The sequence below is a fragment of the Alligator mississippiensis genome, chromosome 16, assembly GCF_030867095.1.
Source record: "Alligator mississippiensis isolate rAllMis1 chromosome 16, rAllMis1, whole genome shotgun sequence".
Classification (NCBI taxonomy): domain Eukaryota; kingdom Metazoa; phylum Chordata; order Crocodylia; family Alligatoridae; genus Alligator; species Alligator mississippiensis.
The window spans coordinates 6,356,286-6,377,410 of NC_081839.1; the positions used below are offsets into that span (position 1 = coordinate 6,356,286).

At 50.3% G+C, this 21,125-nt stretch overlaps 1 protein-coding gene across 3 annotated transcripts in view; it reads right to left on the reverse strand.

The window, feature by feature from the left end:
- ADAMTS10 (ADAM metallopeptidase with thrombospondin type 1 motif 10) overlaps nt 1-21,125 on the reverse strand; it is an 87,043-nt gene that overhangs the window by 25,351 nt on the left and 40,567 nt on the right. For all 3 annotated transcript variants that reach the window (XM_006265659.4, XM_019485371.2, XM_019485370.2), the window contains exons 7-15: nt 20,660-20,805; nt 15,081-15,124; nt 13,919-14,024; nt 12,669-12,815; nt 10,324-10,465; nt 6,186-6,293; nt 3,607-3,752; nt 2,404-2,467; nt 1,823-1,925 (exon numbers count right to left, since the gene is read on the reverse strand). In XM_006265659.4, the coding sequence (XP_006265721.3) occupies nt 1,823-1,925; nt 2,404-2,467; nt 3,607-3,752; nt 6,186-6,293; nt 10,324-10,465; nt 12,669-12,815; nt 13,919-14,024; nt 15,081-15,124; nt 20,660-20,805 (1,006 nt within the window). The remainder of the gene's footprint in view (nt 1-1,822; nt 1,926-2,403; nt 2,468-3,606; nt 3,753-6,185; nt 6,294-10,323; nt 10,466-12,668; nt 12,816-13,918; nt 14,025-15,080; nt 15,125-20,659; nt 20,806-21,125) is intronic.

Sequence of the window (21,125 nt, forward strand, 5' to 3'; positions counted from 1 at the left end):
GACCTGGAGCAAAGGCTTTGGGGTGCTGCTAAAATTTGGGGGTGGGCAAAACAACACGGGAACAACGGGAGAAAAAGGCAGGATGGTGTGGGCACCTCGAGAGCCTCCTGGTCTCCTGTTTGGGGACCTTCTCCCTGTCTCTTCTCTGGTCATGAATGGGCTTGCATCAGAGGTGAATTTGGGCGCAGCGTAGATTATCCTGAGGACGTCATGCCACACCGGTACCCAGGGTTTGCATGCCCAGGTGCTGCTGCTAGCAAGGCCACACTGCACTTAGAGTTATTTTCCACTTGGGAGTATCCTTGGCCTAAGTGTCCTACTAGTGTCAGCATCACCACTGAGTGCTGGGGACGTCCTCTGGGTCCCTGTCTGCCCTTACCACCCTGAGCCTCACATCTTTTCCTTTCTTACACCTAGCTAGTGAGGAGTAGGTCTGACAGCCATCACCATCCGATACGTTCTCGGTCTCTGCTAACTGGAAAGCCTGACTGGAGGTTGCACAATATCCCCAAGGCATCCCTGAGGTCTAGGACACAGAACAGCAACAAGTAGTCAGCATCCCAGATACTAGACTAGGACGCAGGAGACTTCGAATTTAGTCCTACAGGCAATTCATTTCCCTTCCCAGTGTCACAGTTTCCCCATCTGTTCATGGGCATAATGACACTGACCTCCATACAGTGCTTTCAGGCTCATGGATGAACACGCTACAAGAGCTAAACATGATTATTATTATTATTATTCATCATTGACCACAGCAAACTTGGACCTGAAAAGTCCCAAATGCCTTCCGGATATTAACTCGGGAAGACTCCTAACCACCTGGGAGGAAGATGAGCTGTAGAAATGGGGAAAGTGAGTCACAGAGAGGCAAGGACTTAGCTGTAGGTCACAGATGTGTCAGGGCTGTGTGAGCAGGCAAGGGCCCAGGTGCACGGGTCTAATTGTTCATTATACTCAGTCCTATGTTCACACCATGAGACCAAGCCTGTCTCTGAGTTGGGAGTCTCTGACAAGCCCAAGCAAAGGCAAATCCATAATTCAGCTCCATCCCCCAACCCAGAATCCATCGGGGTCTTTGTCTGCCTGACTTACTGCTTTGCAATTTTATTACATTTTTATTGATCTATCCCCTGCAGCCTCAGCACATCTGTTCCTGATGCTGGGTCTCTGCTGGGAGGCAGGCTTATTTACACAGCTGCAAAGGATTTCCCCCCTCAAGTTCATTAACTACATGAAGGAGACACACTGTTCTTTCTCATTATTAAAAGATTGCTGCCACACAGCCCTCCTCCCACCACTTGCTTCTAGCCACGTGTCTGCAGGACACATTCGAATGGCTCTAAGGGAAGAGAGGGGCACTGCTGCTACTCAGGCATCTTAGGTCCCTTCCCAGGTGGCTGCATATAGGACCTGAACTATGCAAAAAGGTGTGCAGCACCATGTGGCTGGGTGCATTATGGGAGCTTCTCACCTCCTTTCCTACCCTATCAGGTGTTGGCTATTGCCAAGCACAGGATAGGAATGGGATGCTAAAGGAATGGGGCTGCCCTGAAAGCCGCATGGGTAGGACTGGCTTGTGCAATATGAACTAATGCAGGTGGGAAACACATAGGGAAGTCATGTGCGGGAAACCGAGGAGCGCTGGTAGGAACAGAGACGTTTCACTGCTTGGGCGAATTGCAAATCTTTGCAGAAAGTGGGGGGAGAGAAGGGGGAAATGGCTTCCTGATAAGGCTTCACCCCAGCTCTGGCTGCCAGAGCTTCTGAGGGCAAGAGGCAGCAGTATGCAGGAAAGAGCCCAGTGCCCCGCGCCACTCACCTCCCCGGTACGTCTTCCACGTGTAGTATTTTCCTCGGAAGGGAACGTTATCGAACTCGGAGCACTGCAGCTCGCGGAAGTCCTGGGAACCAGGAGGGCAGTCCTGCGGGGCGCAACGCCCAGGGAGGTTAATGGCAAAGACCCCAGAACCCACAGGACACCTCCCGGAGCTGTGTTCAACTTAGCTTTAGTCTAAGCACTATTGCCTTCTCTCCTTCCCTTGTTAATACCTTTCTGGGCTGTGCTACATAGTCCCTCTCCTTTCTGGCACGCGTAAGCAGTTCGCACATGCCACCCTCCTTTAACCACCCAGTGCAGGAGCATGGGGCTCCTTAAGCCTCTCTGAACGTGGTCTCTCCGATTGCTTTGTGGCTGCTCTCCATTCTGCCTCCAGCCCGTCGATACCTTTCTGCGAATCCCAACCCTGCGCACAATGCTCTTGCAAGAGGAATCATCACCTGCCTGCTTTGTGGCACGCTGCCTTGTGTCTGCACCTGCCTAGGCCTGGGCAACAGCCCTCGCACACTGCAAGGCCATGCCCCACTGCCCACGGTCCCCCTCAGAGCCCCAAGCCCACTTACATCGGTGTTGCACGACCGGTAGCGCTTCCGTTCGCCCAGGCAATATTTCCCTCCAATGGTCGGCCTTCAAGTAGGGAAAAAGAGGGCGGCTCAGTGCGGCGGGCCATACTGTGAATACTTACTACCATAAGCTGCTATGTGCACCCCTTCCACCAGCCTGCCACGTGGTAGTGCTATTGTTTTTCCCATAGCTTTCAGCCTTTGCTGCAGCACTGTCCCAGGTAGGAGAGATCCTCCTGTTGTAGGGCTCATCTCGGAAGTGCAATCTTACGGGAAACCCAGCGTACTTCAGATATGCAATAGGTGTCAATGCATTGTCCCATGAACCTGATGGTACATCTACATTGCGGCTGCAGTAGTATTGCAGCGCATGGGAGACGTGCCTCTACTAGGTTTAAACTAGGCTGCTCAGGGAGTGCCAGCCACAGAGCCAGGGCAACACAGAGCCTGTACTTAGGTGGGGTTTTTAACTTAGATGGGTTTTACAATGAATTGCGACTACTTAGGTGGGTTTTTTTTACTTAGATGGGTTTTGCAATGAATTGCAACTACTTAGGTGGTTTTTTTTTTCACTTAGATGGGTTTTGCAATGAATTACAGCTACTTAGGTGGGTTTTTTTTTCACTTAGATGGGTTTTGCAATGAATTACAGCTACTTAGGTGGGTTTTTTTTTCACTTAGATGGGTTTTGCAATGAATTACAGCTACTTAGGTGGGTTTTTTTTTCACTTAGATGGGTTTTGCAATGAGTTTTGCAAGCCCACCTTGAGCAAGCCAACTTGGAGCTGGGCATGTCTACAATGTAGCACGAGTGCAGCAGTGACTGTGCTTTCACTCTACCCTCCGCACACCCACTTGTGTCCTGCAGTTCAGACCAGGCGCTCTGCCTGCAATGATCTCTCTAGAAGCCCGCGCCAAGACCTCTGCCGAGCACAGACTGATTCTAGCTCCTGGTGATCTGCGGGGGCTGAGGTGTGTTCAGGAGCTGACTTCCAGAAAACTCATCTCTCCAGACAGAGGACTGGAGCCTGGCTCTCCAGATCAGGCTGGTAAATACAGTGCTGCCCTTTGCTGCTTGGGTACATTGCTGCTTCATTCCCTGCCAGTTGGACCCATAACCCAGCCAGTCATGGCAGGGTGGGGAATAAGACAGGGTGCCTACAAGGCAAGAAGACAGCTCAGCAGCATGAACAGTTCACCTACCTTGGGCTGTCGCACTGGCGGAGGGAGGATGACACTCCTCCCCCACACGTCCTGCTGCACTCCCCCCAGGATGACCAGGTCCCCCAGGCGCCGTCCACTCCCTCCGGCCGTGTGCCAAAGGGCACACACTCCCTCTTGTAGCACCACTGGGGAAACAAAGAGCCTTAAAGACCAAGAACACGCAACCTCCTCCCAGAGAGGTCCCCACCCCTGGGCCAGGGCAGCTGAGTCAGGCTGTGGCAATGCAAGGGGGTTAGGACCATTCATGGACATGAAGAGAGTAAGGTGAAGTGCTGGGTCTTATCCTGCTTACATCACACATGGAGGCCATCCAAGGATGTGGGGTTTCCAAGTCACTCAGGGGTAGGTCTGACTCTTCATTTGGAAAACCGATTCATTTGGAAAACATTTTGGTTCTCAGAGATGGGTTCAAGCTGCACCATGCCCAGACCCTGATTTCACTGGATGGACGGGGAGGTGTGTTTGGAGTCACATTTGCTTTTGAGAAATCTGCATGTCAATCCACATGTGGTCGTGGATTTCCAGGCTCCCAATGGCTGAAGAAATGCGATTGCTTCCTTGGGGGTCCATCTGACTGGCTGAATGACCACCCTCACTCTTGCCACCAGCCTGGTACATTGGGTCAGCATAAGCTTAAGTGCAGCGTGTGTGAAATACCACTGCTCTGTTGCAGCAGTGGCACCAGGTGCAGAGCCCTGAGAATTCAGGCCTGCTCTGCTCAGCACAAGATGGGTAAGAAACACCCCTGGGGAGTGCTCAGAAAGATCCCCAAAGACAAAAATCACTGTTTTCATTTAAATAAGAGCTTCACCCTGGAGGTACCACAGCAGAGTCAGACCTGGGTTGCCTAGATATCTTAGAGATGCCTTAGCCCGGAGGGCTGGTAGATCACAGGAGAGAAGTCTTTATGTGCCACCTATAACATAGCAGCTCCTCTCTTCTTTGCTCTGATCACTAGATCCTTTTCTCCCCCACCAGCCAACGGGGAAAGTGCCAGCATTGAGCTGAAGCAGCAGCTTTAGCAAACTCTTCCAGTCTGGGGGCTCGCCCAGCAGGAAAACCAATGGGGGGAAATAGCCAAGCTCTTGCTAACCAGGAGCTCTGACTAATAGGGATTCAAATAATTAATACTGGCCAGTAGCGTCTCATACAAGGCTCTCAAATCACTTCATAACCACTAATGGGTTGAGCCTCATCTCATCCGGAAAACCCTTTTGTGCAAACAGTCATGCAAAAACCGTGATGTGTACAAGTGCCCACAGTCTCCACGATAAAGGAAGGGGAACCTGCAGTAGAGAGGTGAAGTCACGTGCTTAGGGTTACACAGGGAGCCAGTGTCAGAGGTGGGACTGGACCCCAAGAGCCCAAAGTGCTGCAATAACTAGACATATTGCTTCTCTTTGGAAGTGGGCTGCTTGTTAGATGGAAAGATGGCCAATAGGGAAAAGACAGAGTGATGCGTTTTCAGACTCTGCCTCTTTTCCTGCATGTGAAACTCATAAGCTTTTAAGAGTTTGAAGTTCATTCTTGACTCCTGTTGCAATGGGTTTTCCCCCCTAGGAAAAACACACCTCTGTTGCACTAGGAATGCTCCAGACCTCGTTCTCTGTTGCCCTAGACACCACTTGCAGCTAGCCAAGGCAGAGCAGGTCATTAACACTTGGATGTAGCTGTGCTTCACGCTTGATATGCACCGGTGTAAACGGCTGCACAAGAAGCTGGCAAACTGGGAATCAGACCCTTAACATTTAAACCGGGAAATCCCTGCTGGGCCAGGTAGTCCTGTGGTGTCTGTTGCTGCCCTTCACTGGATGGCATGCAGCTGACCACGTCTGGAACGGATGGTGACAGCCCATTGCACAGGCTGACATTTGCTTTCAGCAAATATTCAAGCTTAAAAAAAAAAAATCTCCTTACTTGAATGTTGGCACAGGAAATTCTGAGCAAACACAGAAGGGGTGTGAGCAGCATTAAATCAAAATTCACTTTCAAAATGAATAGTCTTGGAAAAAAGGCCACATTCAGCTGCACATGAAAAATGAGGGATACTACTAATACCTAGCGCTTACAGGGCACTGTTCATGAGCGGATCTCGAAGTGCTTCAGCCAATAATTGCCCCAGTTTTACAGATGGGAAACTAAGGCACAGAAAGGGAAAATTACTTTCAAAGGTTGGCATTGAATCAAGTTTCAGCCTAGGGCTTGAGTCACAATCACAACACCCCTCCTTCTGCTCTCCACCCCGCTTCTGGCCTGTGCTATGGATGATTTTGCCCTGAACAGACATTGTGGTGAGTTCTCCAGGACTTCATGCTGGGATCACCAAAGAAGTCAGAGATGAGCTGAAACACAGTGAGATCTGGGCATGCAGGCTCTTTGGGAAGCTCCAACTTCCAGCCTTCCTCGCCAAGCACTACTCCTGAGCACCGGATGCCAGAGCCAGGGGTGGGCGGCGAACCGTGATCTTGAATTAGCCCCGCACTCATGCAAGCAAACAACATGCTCGTCATTGGGAGGACCATTCATTGCCAACTCACTGGTGCCCTTGGCTTCCTTACCCCCTTTTCAATGGTATTGGTTTGGCAAATGGTCCCCTCGGCTGCAGGTATGCTGTTGGTAATGCAGCGGTTGCTTTTGCTCAGACACCACAGCTCACTGCAGACTTCCTGTAAAGAGAGATGTTGGCAGGGGGTAGGGAGGGGAAAAAAAGAAACAGATAGAGCCAAGATTAGGAATCACTTGCGGTTGCAGCAGCCGGGGCGGTGAAGCGATGCTCTGGTGATCACGAGAAGTCCTAGCTGGCTTGGGACAGTCTAGGATAGGGGCAGGCAATTATTTTGGGAGGAGGACCACTTACTGAATTTTGGCAAGCCATCGAGGGCTGCATGACAGGCAGCCAGGGGCAGCTAAATAGTCATTTTCTACATTTTTAGGGGCCCCGTGGGCCAGATAGAAGGGCCTGATGGGCCGCATTCGGCCCACGGGCCACATTTTGCCCACCCCCAGTCTAGGACCTGTCACATTTTAGGCAGGGAAGGAACACAAAGATGAGCCCACATCCCGAGAGATGCTTAGCTCTCGCAGCCTACTTATCAATAAGAGCTCAGCATCTCCTGGCATCCAGCCCAAGAGTAGGACTGATTCTGCATTGATCAGGCATTCAGATGAGGAGGTGGGCCAAGGGCAGAGTTTCCCCAAATTTACCCCTGCCTTCAAAGTACCAAACTGCCATGAGTGCATCAAAACTGGCTTCCTGCACCCCAGATCCCCATTTTTACCAGAGAACACATATCCCAGGAGATCTGCATAAGTCCAAGGGCAACCCAATCTTGCCCTTACAGTCAGGGGACGGTCTCCTTCTTTGGGTTGTAGTTAGGAATGATAAATACGGAGATCTGATCACAGCTCCTACCTTCAGCCCCTTTGTGTCACTCAGGTCAAGCTGGGTTTTTCCAGAGCAACTGGTGACCCCCAAAGAGGCAGCAGCATGCTGGAGGACAAAAGCTGGCACAGGCAGCAGCTTTATGCCCTCTCCCTCTGGCCTCACCCACACATTTAGGAGATGCATTGGGATGGAAGAGACCCAACAAAGAGTCCTTGCACTACAGCAATCACCAGCTGGCAACATAGTCCTGAAGGACACATTATCAGTGGTTGCATTTAGAGCTGCTTTTAGGATGCTCAAAATTATGCTAGCTGCTGGACTTGCCATCAACCAGCCAGCTCCAAGACTGGGGAAGAGGGAAGATGTCTTGCTTCTTCATCTCTCACTGAGTGCTGCATCGAGTGCCTTTTGGCCAGAAAGAGCCCTGAAATTCCTCTCCTCCTTCCAAGAGGCTCTATCTGAGTTCCAGGTCCTGCAGCACAATCCCACCCTGACCTCTAATGAGCTCCAGGCAACAACAATTTCCCTCAGCTGTGCCTTTTCTTCTCCCAGGCAATTTAAAACGCACCCAAGAGCCAGCCTCATCACAGAGCCGCTGCAAATCCATTGCAGATGCTAAATCAGAACATGCAGAGCCTTGGAGCCTGCTCATCCCCTAAATCATCTAAAGTCCAGATTTCATCACCTGCAAACTGCAAGGCAGTGTCTAGCATCCATGGCTGAGCCGGCTGCCAGATCGTCATCACGATCCTATTGTTATTAGAGCAAGCCTGTTTGAATCCTGAATTCTTACTCAGAAAATGACTCCCTGGGAGTTAAACTGGGTATTAAAAATAGAAAGATAGGGTTTTTTTTTTCCTATGGAAGAAATGTTGAGATGGGGGAACAGGCTCTGGAGGGCTGCAGCCCTCTGTGAACTCAGCTGAGGCTTGTCAGAGACATCTAATATGCAGGGCTATAGAGCATAGCTTGTAAGACACCTTGAAAAGATCCCTTCTACAAAATGGGTCTTTGCTTTCATCTCTACATCACAGCCTTATCAAAGCAGGATCTTTCTGCATTGTCCCACTGCACAGTGAGGGACAGCAGCTCGGGCAGTTCTTGCAGCTACCAAGATGATCAGGCGCTGAGGAGCAATAGGAAGAATCAAAAGCAGTGCACACATACAGGGGACACGGGCTGTAGGATCTAGTCTCGTGACACTACAGTTAGGGCTTCTCCAGAGACACGCGGCCTAAGAGGATTACGGACTCCTGCTATGTGGATCACGTGCTTAGGCAGGCTGGCCATGATCCTAGCAAGAGAGCTATAAGTTCAGCCAGGTAACATGGCCCAGCACTGCTGATATACAACAAGGCAGCAACTTTCTGTCTTCTAGCTCTATCCTGCCCTTAGAGCCCAAAGCAGTGTGAGCTTCACTACAGGGCCTTGCAGGCAACCTACCCTCCATCAGGTAGCAGGCTGTTCAGCATCCCTTGCTGACTTGCTTTAGCTTTTCGGGGTGGGATTCTTTGGCCCCTCTGAAGCCTTGTCCTAAATAGCCACTGAGCCTTGCGTGAAACACTCTGACTCAGTGACTGGGAATCCTCTGGGCTAGTATCAAAAGGGAGCCAAGGTGTGTGCCCAATACTGCATTATTACTGTAGTTACCATAATGAGGTGCAAGGAGAGGATGCTCTGATTAAAAAAAGGAGTCCGTAGTGTGATTCAGGAGCCCCCCTCCCCGCTGGTGTTATCTAACAGGTGGGAAGGAGCAGGGCACTCGATTCTGGCTGCTTTTCAGTGGGATGCGAGCACCAACCTCCCTTGGCAAATCCACACGACTGGAGCTTAGATTGGCAGAAGGACATCATCTTTGCCTATTGAAATGGGTGTCTTCCCTTCTTCCTTCCTATTAGCCGTGTCGAGCTAACACTTCATGCTCAACACAGACCAAATTGCTAACCAGCTCCCCGTGTGCAGCAGCTCATAGAGGGGCATGGGATTTCACAGGAATCACTCAGGGCATACCACAAAGGTGATCTTTCCATGCAACTTATTCTTGTATACACTGCAGCATCTGGGCTCCTATTGTCCAAGTAGTTTGTTTTAATGGTTAAATGCTCTCACTAGCATGCATTTTCTAACTTGAATGCTCCTGGCTTCAGCTTCCGGGTGTTGCTCTGCTCTTGCTGGGTTAAAGAGGCCAAGGCTACCTCCTGATGGGTCCCAGAGAATGGATGATATTGTCTTGCAGCCCTACCAAACTGACAGATCCAACATAGCTTTAAGAGCATGAGCAGGAAACGGTTCTGCCTCAGGCATTTGATAAAGTGACCAATAAAATTCAGGTTTCAGACTCTCTTCTGTTGCCGATGACGTGAGAAGCAGAAAGAATCCAGCGGGGTGTCCGAGCTCCAGGGCAAGCTGGAAGCGCTGCCAGGGAAAACAGCCTCGCTCTGACTTTTAAGCAGAATGAACTTGCGGGAGTTGTGGGTGAACTCAGAAGCCATTAGTAGCAAATCACTCTCGGGATGGTAATTGCTGCAAGGGAACCGCACCTACGGGGCTCTCTGGGCGAAGGGCCAGGCTGGTCCTAGTTATGCGGGTGTAAACTAAGAGCAACTTCATTGGCTTCAGTGGACTTTGGATTTGCACTGGAAATCCATGTGTGGGGCCCATCCATCTCTTCCTCCTGGTGGGTCGCCTTTTCGAACCCTGGCTTTGCTGCTCCACAGACCCACCGGTGGTGAGCAGAGCTCCTAATTTGGCTACATTTAACTCCCCATATGGGAAGAAGGGGCTCAAGAGCACGTCCCTTGGGACAGTCTCACCTGAGCCAGGCAGATATTTGGAAACGGCCCTGCCTGCCTCACCGAGGTAGCATGCCCACTGGAGAGGTTTTCCTTAGGATCATGCATGAGCTGGGAATTTATATAGGCGACCCCTGGCAGTGATAATAGAAACGATCTCTGTAACACCTCCCTGCCTCCACCCATCGACTGAAGAGGGCATTGGATGAGTAGATTGCAGCCTGGTTTCCCTCTACAGCACTTTGATCCCCAGGGAGCTGGGATGTTATGGGAATTAATTAAACGCCTCCCATCAGGCGGAGCCGATGGAAACCGAGCCGAGTGGATCTGCAGATCTGGCCTGGCCCTCGATGAGCAAGGCAAAGCTCACAGGGGCGGTGCGAGTGCCTTTCATTTTAAGCAAGACAGCAAAGCATCGTGGGTGGCAGAAGAAACGCACCAGTGGCCCAAGCCCTTCGCCCGGCACAGCCCTGCCCTCCACTCCCTTGGAACCAATAGTAAAGCAGGAAGGCTCTCTACCCCGTATTTACACTGGCGAGATTTAACTCCGTACTGGAAACGGCACTGCTCATCCGCATCGTAGGCCTGCCCTGGAGCCACGGTTGGGTAGATGAAGTCTTGCTTGGGAGGTGCATTGTTCAGGCATAATCCCATCCCTGAGCTGGAAGGGGGAAGAGACAAAGAGTCACTAACGGGAAACTCTTGTCGATGAACAGGAGGGTTGTGACCAGGGGCTGGGGGCTGAACTGCTAGCAACCCGGAGCTAAGCATTGAGAAGCCTTGCTATATTTGGAGCAAGGGATGTCAGTGGGATATGCTTTCCTGAGGTCTCTCATTACCTCCATGCCCCATGGCAGCTGGGAAATGCCAGTCCTGCCATGAAAATGAAATAAAACGGGGGGAGCAAATGAACGGTGCCTTTCTGGACTTGGGAAAGGGCTCCCTTTGAGTTTTCAGTGATGGGGCTTAGAGAGAGGGAGCGAGGGATTCAACTTTCTTCTTACCTGACTGACACTAGGGATAGGTCAAACTCTGGACCTGCCTTGCAGGCTCCCGCTTAGCTCTGGAGCGGTGTGATTCTGGGCTTGCAGTTCTATGCATTATACAGGCTGAACGGATGAGCTCACTTCACATGGGCCCCCAGGTAGCAGGGAAAAGGTAGGAGAAAGAGTCAGGGAGGTTAGTTTGGGGTCCAAAATATAAGGCCGTGTCTTGGAGAAAGGGATCTGTCTCTCTGTGACATCCCAGATGATCGTGGCCAAATCCACATTGGGCAATACCTGCTAACTGGGGACCTAAAGCTGGGCACCTAACTCCACATTTCAGCCTGAAGTCCATGGTACAGTGCTGAGCCTTCATCAATCACAGGGGGTGCACATACCCATCGTGTATGTTTAGGAACCCAAGTCCGGCAACACTGATCTAAAACTCTGGAAGGGATTTTCAAATGCCTAAGGGAGTTAGGTGCCCCTTCCCAAAGACCCTTTTGGGATTCTTTTCCTCTGTCTGTACAATGGAGATTACACTGTCCACCACACAGGACTGCTTCTGGGGTTTGATCCATCTTATTATAGTGTTCTGAGATCCTCAGATATAAGATCTAAGTATTATGGTCCAGATATAGCACAGCACTTGGACCATAGGCTTCATTTCAGGTACACAAGTGGTCCCAATGCCCACAAGACCTGAAGCACCGGCCTAAAGGGTTTGTGTCCTATTGCCAGCACTGTCCACCAGTAAAGAAGTCCTTTGGATACTGGGATTATTGGACAATGCATGGCTGGATGGAGCCGGTCTGAGGGCACTGAGAACTTGTAGACCTCTTCCTCACGTGCCTGGAGGGAAAAGAAGCAGCTGCCTTTGCAAAGCTCTTTGTCCAGACTGACTGTAGGACCACATAAGTGTAATGATGAATGATAGCTGGTGGAAACCCCTCACTCTTCCAGGCCTCTCCTATTTGCCAGGTCTTAATTGGATCATCCAAGTTTTGCAAGAACAATTCCTCCCCTGCCCCCTCCTCGATCCCCCCCTTGCAGCCATACCCTTTCCTTAAATTAAAGCCCCTGCCATCACTCTCAGAGCCCTGGGTCCCAAAGCCTTGCAGCAAGTGAGATCGTTGGCACAGGAGAGCATCTCAAGCTTACGGAGTTAAGCGAGGGTGGAGAGAACGTATGGTAAAGGAGCGCGCTGTAAATTCACCGCTCTCTGCCAACCCAGCTGAGACCTTGCAGGGTTACGTGAGGACAACAGAAGTTGCTGCAACAGTCTCCCAGTGCTGCAGGAGGAATGCGCTTTGCTATGTTGTGGGTGCGGGGGTCAAAAGGAGAGATTTCTGCTGCAGCCAAACATGAGCTGCCAGACCTGGAATTTCACGGCAAGCCCCAGGTCCCGGCCAAGCTTGCTGGAACGGAGGGAAAGCTCAAGGCCTCGGGATCCACGAATAAGGTTTGCATTTGTAACACTCCTCAACAATTACAGGGCAAGGGGCTGAATTAGCTCTTTTCCAACTGGGCTCCAACACTGGGGCCACTACATATACTCCTTTCTCTGCTTCCTGCCTGCCCTAGACTCCTTTCAGACGTCCCAAGGAGCCACTGGAAGCGCTGCTAGGGTCTCCAAGCTGTGGGGCAGGGTAAATCAGGAGGTTAGTGTCTTTAGCAGATGATAATGCAAGCAGTGGAAAAAGGGAGAAGGAGGAAGGAAAGCAGGGAGGATTTGGATGCTGGGAGCCAGGGAACACATTGTGCATGGGGTGTGTGCATGTGGGGCAATCCCCTTGGCTTTCCCTTCCTTGTAAATCATTAGAGGCTGGAGAAGGATCTCAGCTGTAGGGGAAAGGGAGCATAACTAGAGGGGTTTCTTACTCCAGGAAGCTGGTAATATAATCCCTGCTGCACGTAGACCATACAAATGGGTTGGTCTTCATGGTGATGTGAGCAGCCATGAGCTTGGCTGTTTCCTGCCCGCGAGAGCCACAGCTGTTGCCGACCCCATCGTGGTTCATGCCGAATCTAGAGAACATCACAAAGACAACAAAGACATGAGCTGCACTTGATGTCCCTCCTGGGTGTCCTCAGACTGCAACCGGGGAGGCCAGCGTGTGCTGGGATATTGGGTCTGGCCAGTCTCCTACGGCTCAGATGCACCCCAAGGGGTACGGTGGTGATGGAGGAACTCTGGCTCAGCGAGGGGAAGACTTTAGGGTGTCACGATTCAGATGTTGCTGCCCCTTCTGGGAACCTCCTTTTCTTCTGACCTGCCCCCCAGTAGTTCCCAACCTCCCACCTCACTTCCATTTCCTTCCCGATGTTCATGCCAACCATACGATGTTGTGTGTCGGGCAAAAATTCCTTTCTGATCTATGGAAGTGGCAGCTAAAAACCCAGAGCACAAGGCCGGACTGTTTTTAGCTTAGCCTACCTAAATACACATGATCCCGCTTTTTTATTTTTCTTATTGAGGTGCACAGCTGAGCAGGATTACAAATGAGGACCTACTGGTTTGAAGACATGTATGAATTATTATTACTTAATATTTAGGTTGAGGCATACTGCATGTGGAGCTACTGGTCTTAACTGGAACTGTTGTGCTAGGTGCTGTACAAACAAAATCAGTACAAGCTTTTGTCCCAAAGAAGGCTAAAATGTCAGGGTACTATTGCTCCTCAGGCGTCAGGGCATAGGACAATTATCAATGAAGGTCAAGGAGAAATTTCCCTTCCATGCGCTATAGTTTGTTCAGCTACATTAGGCTTTTTGTCTTACTCCGCAGCTCCAAGCACTGGAAACAGGACATTGGACTGGATGGTCCATTTTCTGGCCAGTATGTGCAAGGAAGCAAGACATCAGACCACAAGCATCGGTGACGGGATCTGGCAGAGCAGGGCTCTGGGACCAGCTGGACTTGGATGTGACTTGGTTGGGCAAGGATGGGGAATATCGGACTGGACACACCACTGGTCCAATCTGGCACGGCAGTTTCTGGATCTTTATGATGATATAATGCTCTTTTTTAACTAGGATTGTAGAGCTCATTACCAATAAGCATAGCCAAAATAGGCATGCTTTTTGCTTTAAGGGATACCTAAAAGGACTCTTCAGGGAGCAAAACTCACGTGTGGCCAATCTCATGGGCAATGGTGAAGGCCGTGGCCAGGCCAATGTCCTCGTTGATGCTGCAGCTTCTCTCTCGCTCGCACATTCCTCCGACCGGGGCCAGCCCTAGGAAAGGCAGCTGCCATTAGCACGGGAGGCTGGCTTGGAGAGGTTGCACATGTGTGCAATGATGCACAGACAAGGGCTCAGCAATGGGCTTAAAGCTCAATATTAGTTGTGAGCCTTAACCTAGTGTCTGACTAGTGTCTGACTAGGTCAGGAAATGTCCTGACTTTGCCCCCTGATCTCAGCGGGCTTTGAATCAGGCCTCAGAGCAGGATGGGACAGTGGTTTTATGGGCTTTGGCATCTGAGCCTCCCATTACCCTCAGTGCCGCCAGTGAAAGTACTTGCAGCAAGATGACTGGCAGCTGGAGGAAGGCTTGGAAATGCCAAGTCTCATCTTAATCCCAGATTGTCTCCACAGAGAGGAAATGGTTCTGGTCACACAAGTGCTGACATTCCCGGGATGGGGTTGGCTCTTCCTGGAACTTGAGAAAGGCCCACACCAAAACCTTGGATCCAAAGCCTGGCTTGAAGAACTGCCTACAAAGGGCCAGCACTGAGGTCCTATCCAGCTTGCTGCTGTGATACAAAGTGCCGATCCTAGAGTTTGGCCCAGGGGCTTTGGTTGGTGCCAGCACTACTCAGAATCAACCCTGCCTCCATTTATCTTGTTCAACAACCCAGAAACATCCCTGAGCTCATGACAGCAAATTCTTCAAGCCCTCTGCACAGACAGTGCACTCTCAGTATTAGGGTTCAAGCAACAACAAAAAAGCAGGCAAGGCTCAGATGGTATTTTAAGTGACCTGATTCATTGCTATATTGAGAACACTAAATTCTTCATGTATCTGCAGGGCAAGCACAGCATGGGAACCAGGAGGGGAAGCTTCTCCAACACACTACCCAACAACCTGCCATCATGCCACCATGGCAGAAAATATTCTAGTGATGAGGCAGGAGACCACCAGCCACAGCCCATGCAATTCTGGACCACCTTGCTAGACACCTAACCTCTGAAACTGGCCTTGGGATCTACTGATGTTCAGATCGCTGCTTGAGCTATATGGGAGCAACGTATGATGACCACCACAGATTCTGGAGCAGGATGACCACGTACCTAAAGTGCCACACGGCTTATTCTTGTAGATGCAAATATCATATCTGAAAGAAAAGAGAAAGAAAAGAAAGAAGAGGCATCAGCAACCCCAAAAGCCAGTGTAGCGCCCTTTCGTTAGATGGTTTGGTTTCCTCCCAAAGGAAAGAATCGTTATTTGATAACTGAAAAAGTATCTTAACCTCCATGGAGTTTTTGCCTGGGGCTGGTGGGTGCAGGTTTTTCAGATATATTTATAGTTGTGCAGCTGTAAGTACTGTACCAGTATTAGCAAAGGATTTTTGGTCATCCCAGGATTCATAGCGTGGGGCTTTGAGTGGGCAGGAGATCATGGGAGCCACATACCAGCCAGGTGCCTCCAGAAGGAACAGTCCCTTCTTGTTTCACTCCATCAGAAACAACAAAGCAATGCGGAGATGGAAAGAAAGAAAGAAGCTACCAACCAGTCAGTGATGTAGCTGGTCAACCGCAATGCCTCTCCAACAATGCCTCACTCCAGCTATACCACATATTGCCCACGGTACTTTGCTCCCCAGCCTATGCCTCTCCCTATCAGCCTTCTGAATAGCCCCCATCATATCAGAGTCCAAGAGCCTCACATACATTAACGGCTTTATCTTTTTTACTTTTCCATGTGCCCCATTTTACAGATGGGAAAACTGATGCAAGGCTGACACTTTAAAAATCATTGTCTCAGTTAACCAGGTTTTGGTGGGCCACTTGACAAAGGAGATATCTAAAATCATGGCTACTTTTGACCATTTTACACCAGCTAAGATCTGCTGAGATGCCTGACTTAACCCTTGCAGTACCAGAGGAGTTGGCAGCGATGGCAGCAGGGAGCAGCGTGTTTGCCCTGGTTGTCTAGTCTGCTCCCCACATTAGTCAGGCTGAGCTCAAATCCAGAGATCATCAAGGCACGGTGAGTAAAAACGGGAGACATGTATTAGCCACAACTTTTTTCTGACAAAAGAGATGCAGATTTGATGACACCAAAGATGTTCAGGAGTCCAATTTGGCTTCAACAAAAATATTCCAGTAAAAGACTAAAAAACCCCTAGAATCCAAAAACCACAATGAAGTTAAAACGTTTCATTTCAACACAGTCAAAATGACATTTTTCAATTTTCTGTTTAAAAATGACCTTTTGTTTTGAACTTCCCTTCCATTTTTATTTTAAAAAAAGAGCCATTAACATCATTTGACTATGAAACACAGCATTTCCTTTGACCTGGGAGGGAACTTTATTTGATTTCCCACCTTGCTGCAAATAGTAAAAATGCTTTGTTTTCAGCGGCTCTGCACCAATTTCTTTTTATTTTTCAAAGCTGGCCCAAGCTATTCACGTGGCTTGAATGGGAGGGAATAAATCTTCTCTGAGGATTTTCTTACTTGAGGCACAGGGCGATACAGAGAGATATCAAAGAGAGCCCTCAAGTGAAACCGCAGACAGGAAGACACATGCGTGTTGGCTCCAAATCTAAAATTTGTGACTTGGGCCCTTGCTTAATTAAGGGCTTGTCTACAGAACAACAGAAGTCCTGCCAAGAGACTGCATTTTTTGGGTCACTTAGAGCATGTCTACACCACGTCTCCTCTCCTTGGTGTGCTTAAGAGTGACTGCAGGGGCTATCTCCAAGCAGCTTCACTGCTGCCTTTTTTGGGGTTTAGTGTGTGCAAATAGGGCTGGCTGGGGGGTGTGCTTGGGAGCATCCCGCACACAATGCCAGGGGCAAGGCGGTAGATGCCCTTGCGTTGCCCCAGTTATGCCCAGCTGAGATCCACTGTGTGTTTTTCACAGTGGGCCATAATGGTTTGGATCAACTAACCCCCAGAAGCTCATCTAAGCCGCAGCTGAGGACTCAAGATATGTGGTGTGGGGGTGCCACATCCAGAGAATGGGCATTTTTACACATGCAAGCACCGCAGCGTCGGGCGCTTTGAAAAGCGCCGGGCGTTGTGACGCTTACAGTCGTATAAGTGGCCAAGTGCGTGTCAGCGCTGAGAAAATGGCAGTGGCGCGCTTTTGAACTAAAACACTTATACAAGGTGCATTTTTTGCCTGCTGACGCGCATCTTGCTGCTTATACAACTGCACGTGGTGCCACGCGGTCTGCATCAGCTCGATTAATCGAGTCTGCTCCGAAGTGGTGGATCTCCGGTGTGTTGTGGGACAAAAGAGTATGTGTATCATTGGTGGGATTAAGAGGTATGGCAGGTCCCGTGCAATGCAGTAATGGGGCAGGGTGCAGGGAAGAAAGGGGGAATGGGGATGGGGGACGGACTCAATTACTCAAACCTGAAATATGGTTGAGTTTGAACAGATAACTCAGCTCCTCTCACATAGACCCAAACTGCTCTACCCATTTCTCTGACTTACCCAGTCAACATCCCTATGTCAGCAGGGGCAAATAACCCGCCAGATGCTCCCTATAGCAATTTATTTGCAGTTATGCAGCACCGGTTCCAGGCGCTGGATGAACAAACACAAATGCAGTTGCATCGACGTAAATGGGAAATTTTGTTTCGTCTACACACGCCCATAGCCCGTGTCCTAAACAGCAACAAGTCTTTGTGGGGCAGTGGCAGCCACTACTATGCATCTGGACCGGGCCTGGTACAACGGTGCCCTGACCGTCCCCTTCCACCTGCTACCATTATTGAAGCCGGTGACATTTTTTGCATGAGACCATTTTCACTGGACAATGCAGACTGGGATCAACTAAAACACAAAGCAAACTCCCATCCATTTGTGTGAATTATTTTCAATCCGAAAAAAAAAAAAAAAGGAAAGAAAAAAGAATTAAATAAAAAAAAAAAGTTGGAAGGAAACATTGCAGCTCTAAAGGGTGTTTCATATTGAAATGCACTTTAACATTATTTAAAAAGCTTGAGTGAAAAGCATAACAAAAAGCAAAATGGAGTTTCTTTGACTTTGCTAGGCAATGAAAAATTTCACAAGATCGAGCCCTGGGTTGACCCAAAATAAGGTTTTTTTTCCTCCCAGTTTCCCAGTTCAGCCAAAATAGCGGTTATTTACACAGCTTTAGTTCCTGGCACATAAAGATTAAAGGACAGCAATCAAGGAAACTCCAGTCCCTAAATGAGATGCAGCCCTCTCTACAGTGGGATGCAGCAGCTGTTTCAGTCTCACTCGGCAACAGCTAAAGCCGCAGAGCGAAGTTCGGATTCACTCGGGCAAATCCGAATACTTGCCCTCAACACCCGCGTCCCTTTCTTTGTCCCTTCCCTGTCACACTCACCCAAACATTTGTTTCTTTGCCATTATGATCTATACTATCTATACCATCAGATGCTATAGATCACACGAGCAGTGCATCTCTAGCTTGAATAGTCCAGGGTGCCGTCAGCTATCAGCAGGGTACCAGGAGTGAGTGCAAGGATGGGGCTGGGTTGAGATGCACAAGCTGTGTGGTATAGTCCAGGGTGCCGTCAGCTATCAGCAGGGTACCAGGAGTGAGTGCAAGGATGGGGCTGGGTTGAGATGCACAAGCTGTGTGGTATACAAAAGCAGGTGTGGTGCTGGTCAGGGCTTAGATGCATATGAAAGGTGCACAGATAATTAACAAGGATTGCTGAAGATCATTAGCAGGGACTGAGCGCCGCGGAAGAAGTTTGTGCAATGGGGACTGTGAACAGGCCCAGGTCCCGTCATTAAGCATGGCTGCTTCTCTTACCCCGTGAAGCTTATAGCCATGCAATGGGTTAAGAGCAAATGTTCCTCGAAAATGTCTCTTGGCCTCTTGCTCACTGCAAACCCCTCACCCCCTCGCCAAGCGAGTGAAAAACTTTTGTTGCTTTGTTTCGAGCCGACTCCGCGAAACCCGTCTGAGGTTCTGATCTGACACGTCTCTGAAAGAGCAAAAAGCCCACAGCTCAGCAAGATGTTATCGGGAGACGGGGAATTTATTAGAGACAGGGCCGGATGTGCCCCTTCCAAGGCCTGGCGCAGGAGCTGGCCCCAGGAACGCGGGGCCGAGGAGTTGCTTAGGGTTAGCTCAAACATCTGGTGGGAAGCCGAGGAATTCGGAGTCAGCGTTTGTACGCCACACGTGCAGGGCGAGGGAAGGAAAACAGACGCTGCAGTCCTGGAAGGGTGAAGCTGAGGCCGACGGGGCCTTTCGCTGGCTCCTCCTTCCACCCTGTAAAAATTTCACAAGCTCTTCTGACATGAGCCAGGCTCCGTGCAGCTCCTGCAGCCGAAGGGAACTGGAGCGAGAGCAGTGTGCGGGGAAGCCAAAGGGAGTCAGCTCCCACTTGGAGACTCCCTCGTCTGCTGCTTGCATTTTACAACCTTCCCCTTTGCCTTGAGGGGGCAAAAAAAGGTGCAAATCATAGCCAAGCTGACAACTCCCGGAGGCCTCCGTGCCTCCGTTACAACGGCGTGCTCGCGTGCGCAGTGAAAGGCTCAATCTGGCCGAGGGCCGGCCTCGTGCAGCTGTGCCAGCGCCCTTTAAATCTCCCCGCCAGCACCAGGGTCATTCCAGTCTCGGGCCCCAAACAGTTCTTCCAGTTCCCATCTGTCCTGAGCACGGAGAAACCTTCGTGTGACGCCGTCCAATGCACTTTGCTGTTTGCATCCTGTATAAGTCCCACATCCGCACTGTCAGCATACTTGCACAGGCAGGCCAGCATGGCCCCAGTTCAGTAATGCACTTGAGCATGTGCTTATATCCCACTGATTTTCATAGATTTTATAGATTTCATAGACATTCGGGCTGGAAGGGACCTCAGAATATCAGCCCTCCGCCTGAAAGGCAGCAAGTCAGCTGGGGTCATAGGATCCCAGCAAGATGAGCATCCAATTTACTCTTGAAGGCGTTCAATGCAGGTGCTTGAACCACCTGGTTTTGATAAATAGGGATGTGCTGATGCTCAAAGAATTGCATGATGTACGGCGCCTATTCTCCACCCGACTCTCTCTATCTGTTGCTGCAACTTAATTACAGTGGTTCCCTCCTTTGGGCAGGGCACGGCACTCACCATCACGCAAGCCGCCCTCATTTGCCTCCTTTCAAGAGTCTAGCGCTGATGGCACATGCGTTTGCAAGTCTGGGTTCGGTATTCAATGCAGAGTTAACTCAGACCATTGACACCCAGGGTAGCCAAGTCCTGGAGTGCAAACCACGCTTGAGTTCCTGTTTCCTCCTGGGCATCCCCAAGGACTTCAGGAGGATTTGTTGTGTGTTTGCTGGTGTAACAATAAACTGAACCAGTTTATGAGTCTTTTCCAGTAACATGCAGGAGAATGCATTTGTCTTTCTGGGCATCCAAGGGGAGCTGTGAGAAAGCACTGGAGGTATTTTAGTCCGCGTCCTCACTGCAAAGTGTGTGGCTGAGTTACCAGCCTGGGGGCAAACCTCACGCAGGCTGCAGCCCACAGCCCCAGCTGGACTGACTCGTGTGAATTTAAAGCACCGCCATACCTGAGTGAGATGGTTTTGTGCGTGAATGGGGATGTAGGGTGGGGGGACTTGGGGGAAACACCTATGTAAGAGCCCCAGTTATCTCTTCAGCAACCCTTCAGCAAATGCATGCTCAGAGAGCGGTGTGGGCCTTACCTGGTGATCAGCACTGCCGTGTCATGGCTGGCGATGCCGTTCTCAGGGATAGCGTTTCCATTGCCGTTCCGGTTCACGATGGATTTCTGCCACTTGCAGAAGCTGTCCAGGGACTTCCCGGCATGGTGGTTAATCTCCAAAGTGGGCTGGAAGGGAAGCAGTCCTGTTATGTCCCCAAAGAGACCATGACGCGGTGAACCGGGAATACCTTCTCCCAGAACAACCGGAGATCCCCTTCCCTCTCCCATTGAGCGAGGTGGTGTGGGAGGATTCAAGACCACAGAGATACCGTGGTGCATTCAACTGTGGCTGGTGAATCCTGGGTTGCTTCTTAACACAGCAGGTCCCTTTTCTCTAACGGGACTTGGTACATTTAGCAAGTCGGCAAGCATTTTGCATCCGGGAGAACCTGCTTTACCTAGATGCTCGACTTGGTTATGCCTGGGCTGCTCAGCCGTGGCTTCGT